At 59.0% G+C, this 15,037-nt stretch overlaps 1 protein-coding gene across 1 annotated transcript in view; it reads left to right on the plus strand.

Moving 5' to 3' along the window:
• Nucleotides 1–15,037, plus strand: part of TOGARAM2 (TOG array regulator of axonemal microtubules 2) — a 41,960-nt gene that overhangs the window by 12,273 nt on the left and 14,650 nt on the right. Inside the window, 9 exon segments of the mRNA XM_062208827.1 lie at nt 1,401–1,567; nt 2,861–3,011; nt 3,892–4,053; nt 6,683–6,836; nt 7,183–7,288; nt 8,038–8,273; nt 9,878–10,036; nt 13,604–13,721; nt 14,060–14,154. Coding sequence (XP_062064811.1) covers nt 1,401–1,567; nt 2,861–3,011; nt 3,892–4,053; nt 6,683–6,836; nt 7,183–7,288; nt 8,038–8,273; nt 9,878–10,036; nt 13,604–13,721; nt 14,060–14,154 — 1,348 coding nt within the window.

Raw genomic sequence — 15,037 nt, forward strand, 5'->3', positions numbered from 1 at the left:
ACAGTGCTGTCTCCTTCCACGGATGTGGTTTAAATGGCGGGGAACAGGGCCAACCAGGGCAGGAAGCAAGGCTGGTGGGCGGGGCAGGAGGCTTTTAAGGAGGGCCGAGCTACCCCTTCTGGGTGTGATGATCTAACTCCCTGGAGAGGGGGCCGGGTCGGGGGAGTGGAATCTGAGCCTTGCACCTGGCCAGGGCTGCAGGCTGCACCTGTTCCCAGACTGGGGGAGCGCAGGGCCCTGAGCCCCGGCTGCTGTACTGCAGGAGGGGGTGGACGCTCAGGGCCGACCTCTGGGCAATCATCCCAGCAGCGGGCCGGTTGGCCACGGGGGAGGCTGCAGCCCATGGGCCCCGGGATTAGGGTAGGAAGCTGGGCGGAGGCAGGCCTGGCACGGAGGCTCTGGCAGCCGCTTCTGTGCTGCTCCTGGGGTGACACACGCTGGCACCCGACGTGTCCTTGAAGAGCTAACCCTGAGAGCCTGAGTTTGGGCAGGTGGACACCCTCTCCAGGTGCTGGGGATGGGGCAGGCCGTACACAGGAAGGGCTCTCGTGGGAGGGCCTGCAGCTGGGGCACCCCCAGTCTGTGGCAGTCCTCAAGTCCTGGCCCTGGCCGATTGCCCCCGGTGATCCGTGCCCTCTGCCCTGCCTCTGGGGGGTTCCAAGCCTCCTTCCCCGCTCGGCCCATCCCAAGCTGGGGGGGGGGTGTCTTTCCCAGTGGGCCTGGGCTGGGGTGACCTGGGCAGCTCTGCAGGACCCCAGCCTCCTGCAGCCCCCGAGCATGGCCCCCATCCCAGGGGACTCTGATGTGCAATTTCGTCCTAGGAAGGTGAGCTCCAAACTTAGCGAGTAGAGAAAATGGAGTTTAAGGCCGGCACCTTCCAGCCTTCGGGATTGGGAGCTGCACCAACAGGGGGCGGTAGCGTGGCTGCTCTGGCAGGGAGCTGGCATGTCCTCAATCACAAAAGCTGCCCCCTGGGACACGAGCGACTTGGACAAGTACTGGTTCCTTCTCTGGCTCCCTTCAGCTCTGCTCTTTGTCCCAGGCCCAGCCTGGTATAAAACGCCCCTGGGCCCCCGACTTCTCTGAGTGCCTGGCTTGCAGACCGCGTTAGGGTCCCAGGAAGCAGCCAGACGCTCCCAGGTACGGCTCTGCCGGCGTCCCGGCCAGCCTCCCCGCCCACTCCCTGTCTGGCAGGAGGGCGTCGGGCCTCCCACAGCCCGGTTCCCGCCTGCCCTGCTGTCCTGTGGAGTCCGTGGAGCCCCGTCGTTCCCCACCAGGGAAGCGCTGGGCCGAAGTGAGGGCTGAGGCCTTAGGCGGTAAAGCTGCAGCGGGCACAGGGTGCAGGGCCAGCCCCGGGGCGCTGCGCGTCCTCAGCTCCCCTCCTGCTCTTGTCTCCTCAGTACCCAAAGCTTTGCCCGCCCCCATCAGAGACGGGTCAGCCACCGCCTCTCAGAAGCCGGCCCTGACTTCCTCGCAGTCTGCTCCCGCGCTGACGGGCTTCTTCAGCTATGCCGAAGAAGCCCACCCCCTGCGGAAACAGGAGGACCCCAAGGAGACCAGCACTAAGGTACCTGGGAGGCCAGGGGAAGAGGAAGGCGGGGTCTGAGTGGACCCCTGGCTGAACACCAGCAAGTTTTTAAAAATACACGGGTGTGGCGTCCCCTAGTGGACAAAGGGAGCTGAGCAAGGAGAGCCGAGGCAGCCCCCTCAAGTACTTAAGGCCCAGACCCGGCGGAGGGATTTGGGGTGGGGTTTGAGGAAGGGAAGAGGAGCAGGGATGGGGAGGGGTGGGGCTGAGTGAAGGGAGGAGCCCGAGGGTTGCTGAGGGGCGGGGAGGGGGAGGAGGAAGGCCGGAGGCGGTGACACTGGGGTCAGAAGGAAGCAGGTGTGGGGACGGCAAGGGGGTTAGGTGACCCTGAGCTGACACTGGTGGTGGCCGGGGCCTGGGAGGCTGACAGATCCCTGGAGCTTCTAAGGTGACCTCGGCGGTGGCTTCCTCCCTGGGTTGGGGTGAATCCAGTGGAGCCTGGACAGTGTCTGCTGTGGGCGCCTTGCCCAGTCTCGAGGGCAGAGATGCCCGGAGGCCTGCTCCGCGGTGCACCGTGTTGGAGACAGGCTCGGTGGGGGTGACTGGGAGAGGGTCCAGGCATCACAGCTCCCCCCCAACTCCGGTGAGGGCAGCAGATCGTGGCGTGACAATAACAGCTCTGTGCAGCTCCCCACCCCCAGCCACCTCCCCCCCCACTGTGGGCAGATCCTGGACCTCCTGCCACCCCCTCCACACCCCCTGCAGCTCAGCCGCCAACCTCCCATTTGTTATTAGCTGTCTTTCATCTTAAGGAAATTCTTTTTTTTAAAAGATTTATTTTTTATTTATCTATTTGAGAGGTAGAGTTACAGTGAGAGCAGAGACAGAGAGAGGTCTTCCATCCACTGCTTCACTCCCAAAATGGCTGCAAAGGCCGGAGTTGGGTGGTCCGAAGCCAGGAGCCACGATCTTCTTCCTGGCCTCCCACACAGGTGCAGGGGCCCAAACACTTGGGCCATCTTCTACTGCTTTCCCAGGCCATAGCTGAAAGCTAGATTGAAAGAGGAGCAGCTGGGACTTGAACCAGTGCCCGTATGGGATGCCGGCACTGAAGGCAGATGCTTAACCTACTGCACCACAGTGCCGGCCCTGGAAACCAAACTCGTGCCACGTCCCCCTTCACATCCTCTCTGGAGTCCACTCCAGCAGGGCCCAGTCCCCACTGAAACTGTGCCCGCCGAGGTCACCATGACCTTCACGTTCCCTCATCTCAGTCCTCGCAGAGGGAGAATGGGTGGGTCCCTAAGGCTCACGGCCTTGACCTTGTGCCAGATCCATGTCACCATCTCCAAGTCTGCCCAGGAGAAGATGCGGCTGAAGCAGATGAAAGAGGCGGAGGCGTTGCGGAGGGCCAAGGAGCCCGAGCCGGAACGGGCGCTGGCGTCCCAGAGCCTGGGTTCCCGGGGCGCCGCACTGAAGGAAGGTACTGGGGCTGGGGCGGGGTCCCTCGGCTGTGGACACTGCCTGGCCAACTTCCTTTTAAAATTAATTATTAGCATTAAACATTTGCTTTATTTCTTTGAAAGGCAGAGTGAGAGAGAGAAAGAGAGGCGGGGGTGGGGGGAGAGGGAGATGGTCCATCTGCTGGTTCATTTCCACAAAAGAGCTGGTCCAGGCTGAAGCCAGGAGCCAGGAACTCCATCCAGTTCTTCTATGTGGGTGCAGGGGCCCAAGCACTTAGACCATCTTCTGCTGTTTTCCCAGACCATTGGCAGGGAGCTTGGTCAGAAATGGAGCAGCCAGGAGTTGAACTGGCCCAATATGGGATGCTGGTGTTGTAGGCAGTGGTTAACCACATGTACCACGTGTTGTTCCCTATTGTTTTTAAATTTTATTTTATTGTCCATCCTCTGGACTTACTCCCCAAGTGCCTGCCCCCAACAGCCAAGATTGGGCCAGGCCAAAGCAAGAAACTTGGAACTCCATCTGAGCCTCCCACGTGTGTGGCAGGGACCCAAGCATTTGAACCATCACCACTGCCTCCCAGTGTGTACATTTGCAGGCAGCTGGACACAGGGAGTGGAGTAGCTGGGACTTGAACCAGGTGCTCCACCATGAGATGGGGCTGTGCCAAGGCGAGGTTTAACCATTACACAAAATGCCTACCCCTGCTTGGCCAACCTCGGAGGTTGAGGGCTCTGTCCTTCAAGACAAGGCCGCCTACAGCTCCTCACCTCCCCATCCTGAGACTGGACGGGGAGCTGCGTTTGCTCTCCTGGAGCCTGCTGATGGCGCTGTGTCTCCAAGGGGCCTGCGGGGCTGGGGCAGGCCGAAGCAGCTCAGGACTCTCTCTGCCTCCACAGGCCTCCTTCCGCTCCGGGGCAGCAGGACGCAGTCCGTGCCTGCTGGGATGAGCAGTGCATACAGAAACATGGGCATCGCCCTGAGGAAGCGGGCCAACCGGTCCTCACTGCCCAGCATCCTGGTCAGCAAGCAGGAGCCCAGCTTCGCCCGCCATGCTTCAGGTGGGGCCCAGACCAGCTGGCTGGACGCGGATCCCTCTGCCTGGGCTGCCCTGGGCTGCTCTGCTTCTGCCTGTAGCCTGTGTTGGAGTAGAAGACAACCCGAGCTGGTGGTCACCTTGCCAGAAAGAGGATTGGTGTTTCTGGGACTCAGGCTTGTCTGGGGACCAGGCTGGGGACCCAGGACATCACGCCTGGAATCGTGGGTGGCTGGCAGGCGTGGCCGGCTGGTGCGGCATGTCCTAGAGTTGTCCACAGAAAATAGCATGCATAGGGAATCTCTCTCGGGTAAACAGATGGTTTTTTAAGTAATTCTTTGTTGACCGTCAGGAGAAGAAGAGGAAGACAGGCAGATTCAAATCCAGCTTCCGGGGAGGTGGTGAGAGTTTTCGAATGCTGGATTTTTTCCTTATCTCCTACAACCTAACCTGTCTGAGACCTGACTTCTACGCACTCACCCACCCACCAAACACGCTCGGTTTTAACTACGGATAACAGACAACACCCGCCCAAGAGCCATCAGCCAAAGCCTTAGTCGCCATGGCCACCTCCACCTTGGGTGACCTTGGGTAACATTGAGAAGAAGAAGGGAGGGGTCTGGGCAGACCTTTACTTCCTACCTGTTGCTTTGTAGTGTGTTGGGGCTGGGTGGGGCTGCTCACAGCCTGGCATTGGAAGGTCCCAAGGTTCCATGGGGGCACCTCAGGGGAAGTGCCAAGGGACGAAGTGGGGACCCTGTTCCTCTCCACCAGAGGAACTTCTATTTTGTCTTACCTTTTTATACCCTGGGCATACATGCAAGATTTCATGTGAAAAGATTTTGCTACTGTAAAACTTTGTGTGTTTTTTTTTTAAAGATTTATTTATTTTACTTGAAAGTAAGAGTTACAGAGAGAGAGAAGAGGCAGAGAGAGAGAGAGAGAGAGAGAGAGAGAGAGAGAGAGAGAGAATGGTCTTCCATCTGCTGGTTCACTCTCCAATTGGCCACAACGGCCGGAGCTACGCCGATCCGAAGCCAGGAGCCAGGAGCTTCCTCCAGGTCTCCCATGTGGGTGCAGGGGCCCAAGGACTTAGGCCATCTTCCAGTGCTTTCCCAGGCCACAGCAGAGTGCTGGACAGGAAGTGGAGCAGCCAGGTCTCTGGCAATGGGATGCCGGTGCTTCAGGCCAGGGCGTTAACCCGCAGCGCCACAGTGCCGGCCCCTGGAAAACTTTGGAAAACCGTCCACCTAGTTGAGAGCGGGATGTGGTGGACATCGGTGGCTGAGCAGAGCGTGATTTTTGGCACCGTCCCTAATATCCACTCACTTCCTTTTCCAGCCCTTCTGTTCTTTGGACAGCGCTAGGCAGAAAGTCTTCCCTGCGTGCTGGTGTCTTCTAACAACACCCCGGGGAGCTGGCTGTCATTCATCGCTAGAGTGTTTCATTGTGACTGTAAATTTCTCCCATACTCAATGACAGATAATATTAGTCTACCAGTTACGGCAGTGACATCCAGTTCCCTTGAAAATAAGTTTATTTAGGATTTGAAAGGTGGAGAGCTGGCAAAAGGCAATTGTGAAAGTGGGAGCTGAACGATTGATCCTGGGAAATACTGCTCTATCTCCACCCACCCACTGATTCTGCAGGCCGCAGAGCTGAGACCCAGAGACGCAAGCTCACCCAGCGTCACCCAGGGTGGAGGTGGCCGTGGCGACTAGGGCTTTGGCTGATGGCTCTTGGGCGGGTGTTGTCTGTTATCCATGTCTCGTAGTTAAAACTGAGCATGTTTGGTGGTGGGTGGGTAAATGAGTGTGTAGAAATCAGATCTCAGACAGGTTAGGCTGTAGGAGATAAGAAAAAAATCCAGCATTCTCAAACTCTTACCACTTCCCCAGAAGCTGGATTTGAATCTGCCTGTCTTCCTCTTCTTCTCCTGACGGTCAACAAAGAATTACTTAAAAAATCGTCTATTTACCCGAGAGATTTCCCATGCATGGCTTTACTTCCCAAACGCCTGCGATGGCCAGGGTCAGAGGTCAGGGGTCTGGATCCAGGAGCTGGGAACTCAGCCCAGGTCTCCCACGTGGTGGCGGGAACCCGGTTACTGGAGGCATCACCACGGCCTCCTGGGGTCTGCACAGGCAGGACCAGAGCTGGGAACTGGACCCAGGCGCTCTAAGGGGGAGTGCAGGTGTCTTAACTGGCAGGCTAAGTGCAGGCTCCCTGGTCCGAGTTTTGAATAGCATCCCTGCCCTGGGCAGCTCCATTGTCCTGCGGAGCCCTTCCCTGTTCAGGTGGAAGGATGGGGAGTAGGAGGAGAGGGGAGAGGCTGGTAACACGGGTTCTGGGTGGGAGGGCGGTGAGTAGGGAGGGCTTTCGTGACTTGCTCTCTGGGCCTCACCCTTGCCACAGACAGGACAGGACTGGAGGTGGCCAGTTCGCTCATAATAGTCAGGTCAGCAGTAGCAGGAGTGGAGAAGGTCCATAAAAGGCCAAGCCTCGGGTGGTGGCTCTGCTGTCGGGCTCAGTGCTGCGGGCTGGGGGCTGGTCTCAGCGTGGAGGGCTGGGAAGGCCCGGACGGGGCGGCCGCTGGGGCGCTCGCCTCCCTGCCTGGGCGAAGCCTGTTGGTTCTCTCTGCTTTGTCCCTGCAGCCAATTCCCTGCCCGCGGTGCTCACTCTGGGGTCCCCCGAGGGGGAGGAAGAGGAGGAGGATGTGGACAGTGGCGCCCTCAGGGAGCCGCGGCCGCTCTCCAATCCCGAGCTGGGTTTGACGGACGCGCTGCTCTGCCTCGGCAGCAGTGACTGGTGAGGACTGGGCCCGGCTCCGTCCGCGCGCTCCCTCCTCTCCCAGCCTGGGCTCTGGTACCATGGAGGGATGAGTGTGTGTGTGTGTGTGTGCACCTGCGTGTGCGTGTGTGGGATGGCTCCAGCTCCCACATGAGCCCTGAGCCCTGTGCTGGGGTGGGCTCCACAGAGGGCCGTTTTCTGAGCCCTTAGGGCTTCAGGCCAGGGTTACCCCAGGACGCCTTGCCTCCGAGGCCGGGACCCCCACCCTGCTGTGGGCGGAGGCGGAGCCGGGGAGGGTGAGGAGCAGGTGCCCCAGCCTGCAGAGGGCGTGGGTCCCTCCCTGCCCACTGGCCTTGCTTCTCAGGCAGGTGAAAGAGAAAGGCCTGATGAGCGTCCGGCGCCTGGCGGCCTGTCACCCCGACGTCCTGGCTGGGAGGCTGCACGACGTGTCCCTGGCGGTGACGGGGGAGGTGAGGCTCCGTGCAGCCCCCGTCCCCACCCCACCACTGCCCCTCCCTGCTGCCATGTGTCACTTGGCAGCTGTGGAGGGCCCTGTTGTTTCCTGGAACCCCGGGTATCCTTGCTTATTTCCGGGTGAGAGGTAACCACCCATTTCCCAGACCCAACAACTGAGGGCTGGGTTTTCCTTATTTGTAATCATCGTCGGGGTCTGAGACAGTTGGACTCGTGTGTGCTGTTTCTCAGTCTGCACCACCTCTTACTCACCCCCCCCCCCCACCCCGGGGAGGGGAGGGGTGGGGAGGTGTGTCCTGGGCCAGGTGCCCAGGGGCAGCTGTAGCATTTCCCAAGGCCTTTCACTCGCCAGGGCTGGCCTGGGCTGGGCCAGGAGAGGCAGCACGAGGCACCTGACTCATTCCATCAGTGCTCTGCTGGGGAGCAGGCACGTGCTGACACCCCGGCCGGGGCGGCTCCCCCATGGCTCTGGATGCCCGCCCTCTACTCCTCAGGACAGCTGGGAAGCTCCAGTGGGGCGTTTTTTGCAAAAGCGCTGGGCAGCCTATGCGTAGCCGCGTTTCCTGCGGTTATTGATATGGTGGGAGTCGCGACTGTGCCGATGGCACAGGCAGCTGCTCTTCCCCGGAGCTGCAGGACTCACTTCTGGGCCTGGGCTGTGGGAGGCGTGGCGGGAGGAGGCGGCGCAGCTCCTGAGCCCCTGGTCAGGTGCGTCACGGAGGGCTCCCTCCTCTCTCTCTCCAAGGTCACCAACCTCCGCTCCAAGGTGTCCCGCCTGGCCATCAGCACCCTGGGGGACCTCTTCCGGGCCTTGAAGAGGAATATGGACCAGGAGGCCGAGGAGGTGGCCCGCTGCCTGCTGCAGAAGATGGGGCACACCAGCGAGTTCATCCAGAGAGCCGCCAACCGCTCCCTGGGGGCCATGGTGGAGAGCGTGACCCCGGCCCGCGCCCTGGGGGCCCTCACCTCTGCGGGCATCTAGTACGGGCTGCTGCAGCCCCCGGGGTGGGAGTGTGAGAGGAGGAGGGGCGAGGGGCTGCGCAGGGTCCCAGGGGTCGGAGTGCAGGAGATGCGTCCCCCGCCCCCCCCAGGCTTCCTCACCAGGACCCCCCGTTTTATGTGCCAGGGAGCGCAGGAAGTGGCTGTAGCAGTGGCCATCCAGGGACAGAGCTGTGGGGCTCCTACCCTCCCAGGGGAGCCCCACTCCTTTCTGATGAAATCGGGGCTGGTGAGGCGAGCAAGGTGCGAAGATTTAACCCTTAGGCTGCGGCTTGCCTTTCTCCTGGGGAGGACGGAGGGACCGCTGCTGCTGGGGCCGTGCTGCCGCTGGCTTTGCTTTCTCCCCATGTAGGGACCAAAACCACAGGGCGGAATGCCCGTCCACCCAGTCCACCCCGAGCAGGCAGCCACCGTCCCGAGGCCCGAGGCGGCTCAGCAGACCCCAGGGCCTGTCGGCAGAACCTGGCTGATGGGTGGAAGGGGGAGAGCTCTAGAACTACACTATACCGCCTGGTGTCACAGCCTAGACTGTCCCTTCACTGCCCTGCGCCTCAGTTTCCCCACCTGTAAAATGGGCACAATGATGGGAGGAGTCGGTGAATGATTGGTGAAAGAGCCCTTGGAACAGGTCTGCCCAGCGTTCACTGGGGCTCCCTGTGGCTGTGACCCACTTGGGAGCTGTTCACCCTCCTTTTCCTTTGGGTTCTTCCCTTGGCCTCACCTGCAAAATGATGGCACTACGGTAGCTCATGGGGCTGATGTAAGATAGCAGAGAAAGGGGGCTGGGGTCAGTGCCTGGCACGGGGCAGGACGAGGCAGCCGACCAGGGGCAGGGGCCTGTGCTGGAGTCCCCAGGGGTCCTGGTTCAGATGCCACTGCTGCTGGCCCCCAGACGGCACTGAGTACGGAGAGCTCTGATGCCCTTCTGTGCTCCACCTGGCTGGGGGCTGTGACGGAGAGGCCCTGTTAGAAGGAGGAGACCCTGATGGATTTCTCTTATCAGAGCCCAGGGGGCACCGTGAAGGTGATCAATCACCTGTTAGCCCCTCTCCCTTCCTTGTTTCAATTCAGCTCAACAGAAACACAGCAAGCACCTGCTGAGTCGGGGGCACGTGTGGGGCTCTGGGGGTGCAACAGGTGCTCCCAGGGAGCTGGCAGCCTGGTGCAGCTGGACTCCCCAGGGCCAAAGGCTGTGCTGTCCCAGGGGAACATCTGATGCCGCGCCTGGGGCCGGGGACGGGAGAGGAGGTGTTGAGTGAGTAGGAAGTTTGTAGGTGGAGGAAGGACAGGGACGCGCAGGTGGACAAGGGGCAGGTGTGTGCTCAGGGTGCCTCGGGGTGCGGAGGACGGGCCGCGTCTCGGGTCACTGCTGTTCTGCCTGCCCTTGCTGCTGCTCTCCTCTCCTCCTGTTAGGCAGGGAGGGCTCCTTCCTTGGGGATCCCCCTTCAGCCTCCCCAGGACAGATTTCGGAGCTCATGGTCGGCACGAAGCCTGGGCCTGAGATTGTGGATCCACGTGTGCCACTCTGGGGACCCCCCACCCCCATCCCACGCCTGACCCTTGGCCGTGGTGATGCTTGCTTTCAGCCACCGAAACCCCTTAGTCCGGAAGTGCACCGCTGAGCACCTCTCCGCCGTCCTGGAGCAGATCGGCGCCGAGAAGCTTCTGTCGGGGACCAGGGACAGCACGGACACGCTGGTACACAACCTGGTGAGGCTGGCCCAGGACTCCAACCAGGACACCAGGTAGGGCAGGGCCGGGGGCCTGGGGCCAGATAAGGCAACCAGTCAGCCCTGTGTAGTCCAGCTCCCCCTATCTGCAGGGGCCGTCAGAGGGACAGGAACTGTGTCTTCTCCCAGCTGTCATCCACCTCTCTCTAATGTTCTGTTCAGGGAGGGTACGCCCTGCCTGCACGTGCTCACCTTCCATTCCCTTCCACCCGCTGCAGTGTGGCTCTCCTCTCTCCCCAGCCAGCGCCACAACCTGCCAGTCTTAGAGAAATTGATTTAATGAGCATTCTCTTTGCTATTCTCACTACTGCGGTGAGTAAGAAAGACTAACCCCTCTTTTATCTTAGAGCTTGCCTCCCAGCTGGAGGAGACAGGACATAAAGAAGTGATTAGGATAATTTTAGATACAGGTAAGAGATCTGGAGGAAAAAGCCAGGGTGCAGTGATGAATGGGACAGGAGCCTGGCAGAACTTTTTGAAAGAATGATGCTTGAGTTGAGAACTGAACGGCCAGAAGGGAATTTGGGTGTGAGATCCCAGGCAAAGGAGGGGGCATAATGGCCCCTGGATGGGAACAAGCTTGTCCAAGGAGCAGGTCAGCTGGGGGGATGGAGCAGTGGGAGGCAGGAGAGTGGCAGGTGCACCCACAACGTGGAGGGCTCTGAGGGCCTGCTCCCACTGTCGGATTTGGGCATCTGTTTGGATGCGAGTGAGGCTCTTGCTCCAACCGTACCACTGCTGGGGGCAGAGAGAACCCGGCCGGGCTCCAGGGTCCACACCCACCTGCCCTCACGCCTGCAGGTGCTCCCAGAGGGTGCGTTCAGAACCTCCCATCTGTGCCCCCGACGCAGTGGGAAGGTCTTGGCAGTAAGCCCAGATCCAGCATGGGACCCAGGCCCCTCCATCCCCACCACCCTGCCACCACGTGGTGCTCTCTACTACATGACGGGTACAAGTGGCGGCTCAGTGTTGTGTCTGAGTGCCTTCGCTCTGCCTACCGAGTGTCAGTGTTTCTGTCTCTGCTGATCAACCTTTTGATTAAAAAGCAATCTCTGGGGAGGCCGGCGGGTGGGGGAGGGGCAGAGGCTGGCGCTCCGACGGGGAGGAGGGTACCAGGTGGCTTTGGGTGTATTTTGAAGACAGAGCCAACAGGATGCGGGTGAAGAGGGTTTCAAAGAGGACTCAGGTTTTTCAACCAACCCCAGTGGGAGCAGAAAGGAGGGGCATCGGTGGAGAAGCTGCCTGGCTGCTTTGTCGTTTTTAGCAGGGGGACGGAAGTCAGGATCTTCTGTCTGTCCGGGCGTAGCGTAGCGTGCGCCTCCAGTCTGATCTTCCCTCCCTTTTGGTGATGCTGGCTGCACTTCCTTTTCCTTCTTGGAACCCAGTGCTTCCTGTTACACGACTGCACCTCCTGGCTCTCTTTATCCCTCTGGGGCCATTTCATCTCTCCACCTGCCTGTGGTCTGCGTGGAGGTGGCTGCCCGCGCGCCTTTAACTTGCCGTGGCTCCAGCCACAGGTGGGCTCTGATGCCTGCCAGCCTCTCCCTGCAGCTCAGACCCTCACTTGGGCATCAGCGCTGTATCTTCACGCCTCCACGGGACCGTCAGCAGATGTCCTACAGTCATTTACAGAGTAAAGCGTTCCCTAAAGGAAACCCTTGCCTTGTTCGAAGGCAGTGTTAATTACCAAGTCACCCAGGGTGCTAAGTGGGCGTTCCCACACTTCAGGGAGTCTAAGACAAGTGCATATTTTTAAAAAAGAATTATTTATTTATTTGAAATTCAGAGTTACACAGAGAGGAGAGGCAAAGAGAGAGAGAGAGAGGTCTTCCATCCGCTAGTTCACTCCCCAGTTGGCCGCAACGGCCGGAGCTGTGCTGATCCAAAGCCAGGAGCCAGGAGCTTCTTCTGGATCTCCAATGCAGGTGCATGGTCCCAAGGACTTGGGCCATCTTCTACTGCTTTCCCAGGCCATAGCAGAGAGCTGGATCGGAAATGGAGCAGCTGGGACTTGAACCTGCGCCCATATGGGATGCTGGCACTGCAGGCGGTGGCTTTACCTGCTACACCACAGGGTCAGCCCCAGGCACATATTTTTGAAGTCAGCGTGTATCTTGCAATCAGAGGCATCTCAGTTGCTGCTGTGCGGGCAGCCACTGTAATTTGGGCTTAACTATGGGCATATTTGCACGCTGAGTCATTGTTGCTCATAGTATAAACTTTTTTTTTTTTTTTTTTTTTTTTGACAGGCAGAGTAGACAGTGAGAGAGAGAGAGAGACATAGAGAAAGGTCTTCCTTTTTGCCGTTGGTTCACCCTCCAATGGCCACCGCGGCCGGCGTGCTGCGGCTGGTGCACCGCGCTGATCCCAAGGCAGGAGCCAGGTGCTTCTCCTGGTCTCCCATGCGGGTGCAGGGCCCAAGGACTTGGGCCATCCTCCACTGCCTTCCCGGGCCATAGCAGAGAGCTGGCCTGGAAGAGGGGCAACCAGGATAGAATCTGGTGCCCCAACCGGGACTAGAACCCGGTGTGCTGGCGCCACAAGGCGGAAGAGTAGCCTGTTGAGCCACGGCACCAGCTCATAGTATAAACTACTGAATTAAAGTTTGCATTGAGGGAACTGTTCTATGAGCCTTTGCTCGTCAACTTTTGGTTTAAGAAGTCGTTTTGCATGCTCGGTGGAGAACTGCTGAGTCCGCTGTTTAAAATGTCTCAGAAATATTACACTGTTACCTGGTGTTGAAATGAAGGGTTATTGCACCTGAGAAAAAGCAGAGACACAGCAGTGAGTGCCGATTAGATATCAGTGAGGCAAACTCCTGCTCATCGTTTGAGTCCCAATGCAAGGCCCACCTCTGTTATGAAGCCCTCCTGGATTTCCTCCCCCGTCCACCACTGTTCTTGGGGAGAGTTGACCTCTCCCGCCTGTGCTGCTGTCCTGTTGCACCCTTCCTCGGCCCTCCAAGTGTCCCACACCAGAAGAAGGTCAGTACATTTGGCATAGCCATTCCACGAAACACGGTGTAGCCGTTAAAAACGATGTGATGGGTTAGCGGTCAGATGTCTCTGGGGATGCCTGCACCCCATATCAGAATGCCAGGGTTCTGGCTCCACTCCTGATTCCAGCTTCCTGCTGATGTGCACGTTGGGAAGCAGCAGATGGGGGCTCAAGTAATTGGTCTCTGCCGCCCATGTGGGAAACCTGGATTGAGTTCTTAGTTCCCTGGCCCAACTCTGCCTGTTGGGGCAATGACCCAGCAGGTGGAAAATCTCTCTGTGTCTGTCTCTCTGCCTTTCAAATAAATACATAAATAAAATAAATAAAAATAAAGGATGGTTACAAAGAGGGGATGATTAATAATAAAGCAAGGAGGCCAGATACACCTGTAGATACACTCTGATCTCAGCTAAAATGGAACGTGCGTAGACTGTCTTGGTAATGGGATTATGGGTGATTCAGTTCTTCCAGGGCTGATCTGAAATGTAAGGCCTGAAGCAGCCTCCCAGACTCCCTTGCTGTAGCTGGGAGCGGATCTGCTGTGCATCTGGTGGCTGTTTGCTCTTGCTCTCTCTCCGATGGCAGGTTCTACGGCCGGAAGATGGTGAACATCTTGATGGCAAACACTAAGTTCGATGCGTTTCTGAAACAGTCGCTCCCATCCCACGACCTGCGGAAGGTCATGGCGGCCATCAAACAGCGGGTGAGTGGGCGGGGTGTGAGTGGGGGTGGGGTGTGAGTGGGTGGAGGGTGGGCGGGCAAGGTGTGAGGGTGGGTGTGGTGGCCGTCTCTTGGGCTCGGTGCATCAGAGCCAAGCCTGGCAAACGTTGATGGCTTTGATTTCGTCTGCCACTCCTGGCAGCTGGGACAAGTGTGGCTTCTGTCCCCTGTGCTCACACTTGGCCTGCTCCTCATTGCTTCTGTTCCTTGAGCCTCCCTGGGCCTCCACCTCTGTCTGTTAAGTGGGAATTTTGACCAGGTGGGAAGGGCTGTCCCCAGGGGCTCTTCCTTTTGGTTCATGTTCTGTCTGCATTTTTCAAGGGAACAGAAGATAATGATGAACTTCCAGCTGCCAAAGGCCACAAGGTGTGCAGGAGCCTGGTGGTGTCTGAGAACGGGCTGCCCGGCGAGGAGGGGTATGGCTACTCTTGTCTCTCCAGGCTCCGTGTGCAGGATGCAGCCGACGGAGGCAGTGGGCTTGCCCATGGCCATCGGTGGCTCTAGAGTGGCTGTGTGAATCTGTGTGATAGCTGAGACCCGGTTGGGTCTGCCGTTCCCAACCACGTCTCAAGGAAGCCAAATTGAGGGTTGAGGCGCACCTGCCAGCAGAAGCCAGGTCCTGCCGAGCTGGCCGAGTGGGTGGGATTCTGCTCCTATGGGCAGGGCGCACTGTCAGTTGGGCCTTTGTGTGAATGGCACATCTCCACTCACTTTTCCCGGCAGATTCTTTCACCACCATGTGGCCAGCTTAGGACAAGTTCAGAGGCAGTGCTGGAGCTAAGGCAGGTGGGAAGGCAGGGACTAAGTTGGAAAGCAAATGGGAGTCCCGCGGTCACTCTGGGGCTGGAAACTCAAGCCCTTCTGCAGTGTTCCGGGAGGATTAACTCTGCACTCCCTGGCAGGACGCCAGGGAAGCCCTCCATCCACCCCTGCAGTAGAATCTCCCTGATCTCCCCAGTCCTCTCCCTGCCCCTCCACATCCTCTCTCCCTGCTGTGTCTTCTATGCCTAGAACACGCCTGTTGAGTCTGCAAGACCCAGTGCCCCCTCTCTTTCTCCCAGAAGCTCCCCTGGTCTCAGGGTGGCCATGCTGCCCCCTGCTCTTCATACCCCCATCAGCCCCTCAACTTCTCTGCCTCCCATCGATCTGTACATCTGTAAGGCAAAGCCCGTGCTCCGCATCTCATTGCTCTCGGCCCAGCACAGCTCTCGACACTCAGGAGGCTGACAGTGGACTCGGAGTGATTGACACAGCGCAGGGTGATGAGCTCTGTCCCTTGGGCCTGGGGGCAGGGCACGA

The sequence above is a fragment of the Lepus europaeus genome, chromosome 13, assembly GCF_033115175.1.
Source record: "Lepus europaeus isolate LE1 chromosome 13, mLepTim1.pri, whole genome shotgun sequence".
Taxonomy (NCBI): Eukaryota; Metazoa; Chordata; class Mammalia; order Lagomorpha; family Leporidae; genus Lepus; species Lepus europaeus.